A 9,064-nucleotide genomic window follows, 5' to 3' on the forward strand; every position below is an offset into this window, starting at 1 on the left:
TCCGCCCCCCTCCCCGCCCCCGCCGCTGCTCCTTGCAGGCGTGCGCGCTCCTGCTGCGGCGGGAGGGAGCGCGGGCACGGGAGCGCCCGACCTCGTGCAGGGGTGCGAGGGGCGATGCAAGGGGCAGGAGAGCCCTGGAATTCTAGGTCTGGCTTTGCACCGGAGGTCAGGTCTGCGGTGTGAGGGGGGTTCATGCGTGTGGGAAGGAGGGGGCTGCACGTGGAGGCGGTGGGGTGGGCAGCTCTGCTGCTAGAAGAGGTGATTGCTCCATGCAGGAGGAACAGATTCCTCCCCCGAACCCTCAGCCTGTGCTTCCCCCGCCCTGCTGCCGTGCTGCCACGCTGCTAGCAGCACCCCTCTCTGCTCCCTGCTCCCCAAAAGCGGAGAGCAGGGAGCCCAGCTGTGCAGCCGGCAGGCTCCGCGTTTCCTGAATGGGGGCTGAAAACGCCTGGTTAAAGGGGGGAAATCGTATCGCTAGCGTTTACTTCCCTAAATTAAAAATGAATGCAGCTCTCTGCGGGATGCAGTGCAGTGGGGGAAATCTCATGGGCCTCTTCAGGAGATGGTCAGAGTGAACAGCCTCAATAGAGAAAAAAAAGAAAGAGCCGGTTCTGCAAAGGACAAATGACGTTGGGATGGAGCCTCCCTGCTCTCCACCCCTGGTTCTGTCAGAAGAAATCATGAACATCTTGCTTTTTAAAGGGTTTGGGTGTTGTTGGTTGGCTTTTTTTTTTTCCCCTGCTATTATTGTTCTGTTCCTGCCATTCCCATTCTGAGAAGGGTGGTTAGATAAATGCTGCTGTGGAGCCTGCTCCTCTGCAGCCCTAGAGGCAGTCAAGAAGCAGATGATACTTGGCAGTGGCCATGCCCACGTGTGTTGGTGTCCCCAGGGCTGTGACAGGCGAGGCAGTTGCTGCTGGAAGGAGGATGGTGACATTTGCTGCTGTGTGAGGAGAAACCTCAATTTTGTTATTTTTTTTTTTATGGTTGCGTTGCGAAAAGGAAGTTAAATATGACCAGTGTTTTGATACTGGTTGGGAGATAAGGGCAGAGGGCTGAACTGCAGAGCTCCTGGTTTCTGTTGGTGGCTGTGGTATGAGTGTGGCTGAGGGAGGAGGACTTTTGGACTCAGCCATTGATTTGGGCTGTGCCATTGTGTCTCTGGGACGCTTCTGGTGGTATCACCAGACGTGGCTGTGCATCCTGCTCTATTAGCTCTCCAGCTGGAGAGATGCTGGAATTGTTCCAGAGGTCCCCAGCCCACAGGGCAGAAAATGGCAGCTTTGCTGGACAGCTGCCTGGAGACATCCCCAATGGGGGGCATTAAAACAGGGGATAAATAAAGCAACTTGTCTTGTTTGTGCACTCTTTAAGTCCTGCAACTTTCCACAGGAAGATGAAGTCTTGAGGTATTGGTCAGACCTGTTGCTGCTGTAATCCCACCAAAATCATGGGCTTAACACCTGCAGCTCGTTTATTCCTTAGCACCAAGCTGCCTCCAGAGCCCTGCAGAGAAGTGTGAAACAGCAGCATGACCAGCAGCTTTGAAGCTGTGGTGCAGGCAGGATCTGGGGAGCCCTGTGCTGATGAAAAACTTCCTTTTATGTTTTATTTTTGTCGCTGGCTTTTGTCAGGTGTGCGAGGAGCAGAAGTGTGAGGAAGAGGTCTTCCCCCTGGCCATGAATTACGTGGATCGCTACCTGTCCTCAGTCACCATGAGGAAAAGTCACCTCCAGCTTCTGGGAGCAGTCTGCATGCTCCTGGCTTCCAAGCTGCGAGAAACCATGCCCCTGACTGTGGAGAAGCTCTGCATTTACACAGACAACTCCATCACGCCTCAGCAGCTCCTGGTAACCACCCCTCTATCTCAAAGAGCCCTCCACCTCCTCCCTAGCATTCTTATCTCCTGCATCCTGCTGCTTGGCAGCCTACCTGCCTCTGTGCCTCCTCCTCTTCTCCTTCTCTCATTTCTTCACCTTCCTCTGTGTTCCCCAACCTCTTTGCCCTCACAGGTGTGATGTCTGTTGGTGGAGACCTTTCCACCCTGGGCAGACACTCTCTCCCTGCTGTGGGAAGTTGCTTGGGCACTTCCAGGTTGTAGAGGAAGTTCCTTGTGCCTTTCGTGCTGATGGGCAGCGTGGAGCTGCCACCCTGAGCCTGCTCCCAGGTGCTGCTTCAGTCTCCAGTGACAGCTCTGGAGAACAAAGGCTCCTGTCAGCAGCACTGGGGCACAGGCAGAGGCTGATGCTGGGACATGCTGCAAAGGGACGTGATGTGGGAGATGTATTTCCACACCAGCAGGAAAAAATGAAGCTTTAAGTGGAGAGATAAGCAGCAAGATGGTTGGGAGCTTTTCTGACCTGGGATCCAGTTGTGCTGTTGAGGTGATGGAAAGGAGTGGGACCTTCCTGCTGCCCAGGTCCTGCTCCACAGCCTTGAGTTAAAGCAGGGCTGCTTTGCCTTTCCCATCCTACGGAAAGCCACCAGTCCAACACTCCAGGAGGAGGAGTTGGACCGAGAGATCTTGGACATGGAAATAGTTCAAACGTCAATTTTGTTATTTTTTTTTTATGGTTGCGTTGCGAAAAGGAAGTTAAATATGACCAGTGTTTTGATACTGGTTGGGAGATAAGGGCAGAGGGCTGAACTGCAGAGCTCCTGGTTTCTGTTGGTGGCTGTGGTATGAGTGTGGCTGAGGGAGGAGGACTTTTGGACTCAGCCATTGATTTGGGCTGTGCCATTGTGTCTCTGGGACACTTCTGGTGGTATCACCAGACGTGGCTGTGCATCCTGCTCTATTAGCTCTCCAGCTGGAGAGATGCTGGAATTGTTCCAGAGGTCCCCAGCCCACAGGGCAGAAAATGGCAGCTTTGCTGGACAGCTGCCTGGAGACATCCCCAATGGGGGGCATTAAAACAGGGGATAAATAAAGCAACTTGTCTTGTTTGTGCACTCTTTAAGTCCTGCAACTTTCCACAGGAAGATGAAGTCTTGAGGTATTGGTCAGACCTGTTGCTGCTGTAATCCCACCAAAATCATGGGCTTAACACCTGCAGCTCGTTTATTCCTTAGCACCAAGCTGCCTCCAGAGCCCTGCAGAGAAGTGTGAAACAGCAGCATGACCAGCAGCTTTGAAGCTGTGGTGCAGGCAGGATCTGGGGAGCCCTGTGCTGATGAAAAACTTCCTTTTATGTTTTATTTTTGTCGCTGGCTTTTGTCAGGTGTGCGAGGAGCAGAAGTGTGAGGAAGAGGTCTTCCCCCTGGCCATGAATTACGTGGATCGCTACCTGTCCTCAGTCACCATGAGGAAAAGTCACCTCCAGCTTCTGGGAGCAGTCTGCATGCTCCTGGCTTCCAAGCTGCGAGAAACCATGCCCCTGACTGTGGAGAAGCTCTGCATTTACACAGACAACTCCATCACGCCTCAGCAGCTCCTGGTAACCACCCCTCTATCTCAAAGAGCCCTCCACCTCCTCCCTAGCATTCTTATCTCCTGCATCCTGCTGCTTGGCAGCCTACCTGCCTCTGTGCCTCCTCCTCTTCTCCTTCTCTCATTTCTTCACCTTCCTCTGTGTTCCCCAACCTCTTTGCCCTCACAGGTGTGATGTCTGTTGGTGGAGACCTTTCCACCCTGGGCAGACACTCTCTCCCTGCTGTGGGAAGTTGCTTGGGCACTTCCAGGTTGTAGAGGAAGTTCCTTGTGCCTTTCGTGCTGATGGGCAGCGTGGAGCTGCCACCCTGAGCCTGCTCCCAGGTGCTGCTTCAGTCTCCAGTGACAGCTCTGGAGAACAAAGGCTCCTGTCAGCAGCACTGGGGCACAGGCAGAGGCTGATGCTGGGACATGCTGCAAAGGGACGTGATGTGGGAGATGTATTTCCACACCAGCAGGAAAAAATGAAGCTTTAAGTGGAGAGATAAGCAGCAAGATGGTTGGGAGCTTTTCTGACCTGGGATCCAGTTGTGCTGTTGAGGTGATGGAAAGGAGTGGGACCTTCCTGCTGCCCAGGTCCTGCTCCACAGCCTTGAGTTAAAGCAGGGCTGCTTTGCCTTTCCCATCCTACACCCAGGCAGAAGCTGTGTAAGCTTTGAAAGGCAAAAGGTTTTAACATCTGATAAAAGCTCAAAGATCCAAACCTCCTGAGTTCAGCTTTGCCAATGGGGATGGAAATTGGAGAACCCCTTGTCTTGGGGACCTTCTGTGGTGGTAGATCAGAGCCCCTGGGGGGAAACGGCCACCTTGCTTCGAGTAATAAATATCCCTGGAGACAGTTTGCCTATGAGAATTTCTCAGGGTTAGTCATCAGCTTATTAAATAACCTATTTTTTGGAGGCTAGGGTGGGTGAGATGATCTGAGTGTGATTTGTCCCCAAGGGTGGGGAGTGAACCCACAAAACTTTCAGGTGTGAATCGAAAGGCAGTTCTGGTAACTGGGGAACTCTTGTATGAAGATGGTTTTTCCAAGTGCCAGTGAGGGCTGGGGAAAATCCCCTCACCTCCATACCTCTCTCCCTATAGTCATTTGTGGGTGGTTGTTGCCTTAAGTAGCACTCATGGAAAAAAGTAGGTGGATCGTTGCTGTGAGTAGTGGTGAGGGATGGGAACACACAGAGGAAACACCAGTGCTTGCTGGTCATCCTGCTGCATGGGCTGCCACAGAATCTCTGTGTGCAAAGGCTTTCCCCTGCTTTGTCAGTAAAGCTTCACACCTTCTCATCCAGATTCTGTGGGGATATCTTCCCAGGATTGTCCCTTCAGAGTGATGGAGGAGCTCTGTCCAACAGGGTTGCAGGAAGGTGAACTTACTGCTGTGCTTCACCTCTGTCACCCTTTCTGATCCAGACTTTACAAGGAGTCCTGTCCTCATCCCAGCAGACTAGGGGGAGATATCACAGCAAGGTCTAGTGATTCCTGCAGCCTGGACTTTGGGCTACAAGGAACTGGTCTTGGTGGGCATCTTGTGCTTATCTCCCATGGATCCCAGTTGTTTTCCATCCTCATTTAATGATCTGTGAGGATTTGTTGCTTTTTCCAGTTGAATCTTCAGCTTTGTTTGTAGCAGGCTCCTTCCAAAGGAGAACAGTTAGATGTGCAGGTGGGTAGAGGGCAGAGCATATGCCACATCCCTGGAGGTTTTCCTTCACTCTGATGCCTCCTCACTCAGAGTCTTTTTGTATTTCTTCCCCCCAAAGGTTTGTCAGCAGAAAGCTGTGCCTCAGCACTGCCACAGTGTTCATCTTCCCTTCTCCCTTCTGGCAGGACTGGGGTGGAGATGAAGGAGGGAAGCCTTTTGCTCACTTCTGATTGTGCAGGTCTCTGCACTGGAGCTCTCCTTCCCTCTACTGTTTTCCCACTAGGATCCTGGGTTGCTGTCAGTGCAACAGGAGGCACAGCTGGATGATTGGCATGGATCTCTTTCATTGTTGTGCTCTGGCATCAAGATGCAGTTGAGGTAGACAAGAATGGCTTTATTTTGGGGGTCAAAAGTCCTTTCTTGGGGTAGCCAAAGATAACTTTTTCTGGCAAATAGAATCCCTTTTCCATTTCCCAAGGGGATGTCCATGAGCACTTAGCAGTGCAGGGGTTTGTTCCTGGTAATGGGGCTGAGCAGAAGGCATCACAAACCAGCCTCAGCTCCTGAGGAGGGGTGCTGAGGCATCTACAGATGTCTGGCCAGGAGATGCTCTGTACCCATGACCTGATGGTCATCTTTCCCTGCCTGCAACAAAACTTGTTTCCAAAGACCCTCTTTGGAGCAGATCCTGTTCCAGTCTCCCATTGCTCTCTGCTGTGAAGAGGGAGTGGAGATAAACATCTGAAGATACATGAAGGATTTGTCTTTGCTTTGGGACCTGACAAGAGTTAATAGCCTGATTACAAAACCAGGGTGAGCTGCTGCTTTCATCCTCTGTGCTAATCGTGGCAATATTACTTCTCTTTCACAATCTTGCAGTGGAAGAGGGTGGGGAGGGGAAGGGGAGCTTCTTCATCAAGGTTTGGACAATGGTGCATCCTGGCCTCTTCTCATGGATCAGTGCCATTTCAGCTTCCAGCGTGTCCTCCCCAGCCTTTTGGAGGAAGCTGGCTCACTTTCCCTGTAGGTTTGCTTCCTTCTCTTGTTGGGATGCTTGGCACCAGCTCAGTGGTTTAGAAAGGCCACATTTGAAACCAAATCTTGATGAAGTTATTCTAGGGAGAAGGAAATTATGCAATGAGGGACTTGTCCATTTGGAGGAAGTTGGATTTCCGTCAAGGGCGTTATCTAACCTACCTTTCTCCTTTTTTTTTTTTTTTAATAAAGGCTTTTCTGGCCTGTGCAGGAGGGTGTTCAGCTGCTTGTAGGTCACCCTTTTCTTCCTGGTTTGCTCCTAGTACATTGTCTTGTCTCTGGAGTCTTTGATCTAGGGTCAGTTTTTCAAAATGTCAGGTGTCTCCTAGCAAACACCATAAGCAGGATCAAGCCACTAGGTAGATAATGAAGGGACTAGCAGTGATAGCAGGACATGAGGAGTGAAAATAGGAGAGGTAAGAGCTGAGTGGAGATGTTCACAGGTGGTAGAACATTGGCTTTCCAGAAGGTGTGCTTGTGTTTAACTTGTTTTAACTTCTGCTTCTTGCGTGGGCTGGGGAGTTGTGACCATTTCTGCATCTGAAGTTGGCACCTTTACCCTTGACATCCAGACCTGAGCTCTGGTCAGGGGATGGAAACAAACGTTTGCCCCAGATTTCCTATTTGCAAACGGACTTTCATGGCTGCTCATTTCTGTAGCTGTGTCTCAGCTGCTGGGTAGGGTGGGTGGCCAGTAGCACCACCAGCAGCTCTTTCCACCTTCCTTTTGAGTCAGCTCATGAGCACAGTCTGCTCCACCTCGCTGGTGTCTCCTGGAGCCTGTGACCATGTCAAGTGCTACTTTATCAACTGCAGTGACAAACCTGAGCACAACTTCCTTTTCTCCTGCTGATGGGGCTGCTGCAGAGGGGAGCTGGGCTCTGCTCCCTCACCAGGGAGGTTGACACAGACCCCTTGCAGGCACAGTGGGCATGTGGGGGCTGCTGAGGGTAGAGCTTGATGTCCTGAGTGACTGTTACTGTCTGAAAAGGAGAGAAGCTGCTGTGACTGTCACATGCCAGACTGAGTTTGCAGAGCTGTAAATTGAGTCAACCAGTCTATCTGCTTGTCACTTGGGTCTGAGTGTGAGGGAGCAGGGACAGAAACCAGGGTTGAGGCTGTTTCACTGCAACAAGACATCACCTTGACAGAGCAGGGGAGGCAATGGGAAATGGTTCCTGCTTAACTTCCTTTTCATTTTATTTTTTTCTTTCTTTTTTTGTGGGATGCAGCCAGGAGAGATCAAGGGAGCAAACTTGCAGAGGGGAAACTCAGCTGCTGTGCAATTTCTACTCCTTTAGATACTGGCCAGGCATGGGGAGCTCTGCCTTGGGGGATCTTGCAGAAGGGGCACCTGATGCATTCCCAGCAATGGGCTGCTCAGTGGGCAGTGCTGGCAGCCTGCAGCCCTTCCACGAGGAGGATGGGCTCCACAACCTGGAGAAACAAAGGAACATTTTCCACTGTCTTCCTCTCTTTCATTAGCCAGGCTGAGACTGATTCAATTAGGTGCAAAACAAAATGCCAGGAAAAGGATGTTTGCTACACTGAGTGGTGTGGCTGTTGCAGACCTGCTCGCCTATCTCTCGCAGCCTTTTGTTCTGCTTCTTCCACAGATAAAGTGATTCAGAGAGTCTGACATGCTGCTCTGAGAGTGGGAAGTCCCCAGGGTTAGCAGGAGAGAAGCGAGGAGCCGGGTGGTTTGGCAGGAAAGAGGTTTCCCTGAGCTAAATCCTGTGAGCTGGTGACAGTCCTTGGCGCCCGTCGCCTTCAGCTGGCATCTCAAGTGCTGGCTGGGTCCTGGGATCAGGCCTTTTGTAACAAGGAGGTTTTTAAGAAGAGGATGGACCTGTGTACTTAGCTGGGAAAGAGCTGCTTTTGTGCACTGCAAACGGCTGCTGTCCCCCATCAGTCCTGGTGTGGCACCAGCCAGCCTGTCCCAGGTGAGGTCTTGCAGCTGAGCTGACTTGCACCCTGGATCTTCTTAAGACAAAATGTGTCCCAGCAGGGACAGGCTGCCTGCCACATCAGGTGAACACCATGTGCCTCTGGTGACTTCCCAGGAGCTGGCTTGCAGTTCTGGGAATAAAGGCAAGGAACAAGAGCCCAGGTAGATGCTGAGCTGGTGTCCCCTCTGTGCTCAGGAGCTTCCCCCTCAGGTGTAGTGATCCGTGTTGGGTTTGGTTTGTAAGCAGTGATTTCCAGGTCCTCCTTTTGACCTTCTCCCTGATTGCTAGGCTTCTTCTTACTTTTCTCCTGTGAATTTGGCTTAAAAGCCCAGCAGGACTGGCAGGCTGGCCATCCATCTGGGAGACCAGTGAGCCTGCAGAGCAAAGCACGTGGCTTTCTGGTTGGAAAAGGGGGGGCTGTGAAATGGCAAATGGTGCATTTGGCTTCATAGGGAGTTTGGAGCAGGTTGAGCAACGCTGCTCATTTAAGCAACTCCAAACTGGTCTTGTTGTGTAAGGGGAAAGGGTGGGTTTAAAAAAAAAAAGATAAAATTAAGATCTGCCCTAATGAAAAATCTCACTTCTTCAAATCCATCTGTTCTGGCAGCCCCTTGGCACGTCTGTGGGCAGCACTGACCTTGTCATCCTAAACTGCTTGGAAAAAGATACTCTGCTGGGTAAAACTAGGCCCTGAAATGGAGATACTTGATACAAATCCTAGTTCAGCTCTGTCCTTCCAAACCTGGAGTTTCAGCTCCTGCAAGTTGTTTTCCTTTCCCAGCTCAGCAGGGCTGCTGTCACCCTCTGCTAGGGGTGGAGGGACATGGGGGCATCTTCTGTGGCCTTTCTGGCATACTTGGACCTTGTTACCAAAAGTAGATTTGTTGCTGATCCAGAAAATGGAGAGAAATTGGGGGCCAGAGATCTTCACTGTGGCTCAGGACGTGGGGGAATTAGGACCAGCAGAGAGGCTCAGGCTGTGAGGTGTGGGCTGCCCAAGACATTCCT

At 51.5% G+C, this 9,064-nt stretch overlaps 1 protein-coding gene across 1 annotated transcript in view; it reads left to right on the plus strand.

Annotated features, from left to right (window-relative positions):
• Positions 1–3,209: 3,209 nt before the first annotated feature.
• The window catches only part of CCND3 (cyclin D3), a 10,641-nt gene continuing 4,786 nt past the window's right edge, over positions 3,210–9,064 (plus strand). The window contains exon 1 of the mRNA XM_010007064.1: positions 3,210–3,437. Coding sequence (XP_010005366.1) covers positions 3,267–3,437 — 171 coding nt within the window. The 5' untranslated portion in view covers positions 3,210–3,266. The remainder of the gene's footprint in view (positions 3,438–9,064) is intronic.

This window comes from Chaetura pelagica, unplaced genomic scaffold (genome assembly GCF_000747805.2).
Source record: "Chaetura pelagica isolate M959 unplaced genomic scaffold, ChaPel_1.0 scaffold757, whole genome shotgun sequence".
In the NCBI taxonomy this organism is placed as follows: domain Eukaryota; kingdom Metazoa; phylum Chordata; class Aves; order Apodiformes; family Apodidae; genus Chaetura; species Chaetura pelagica.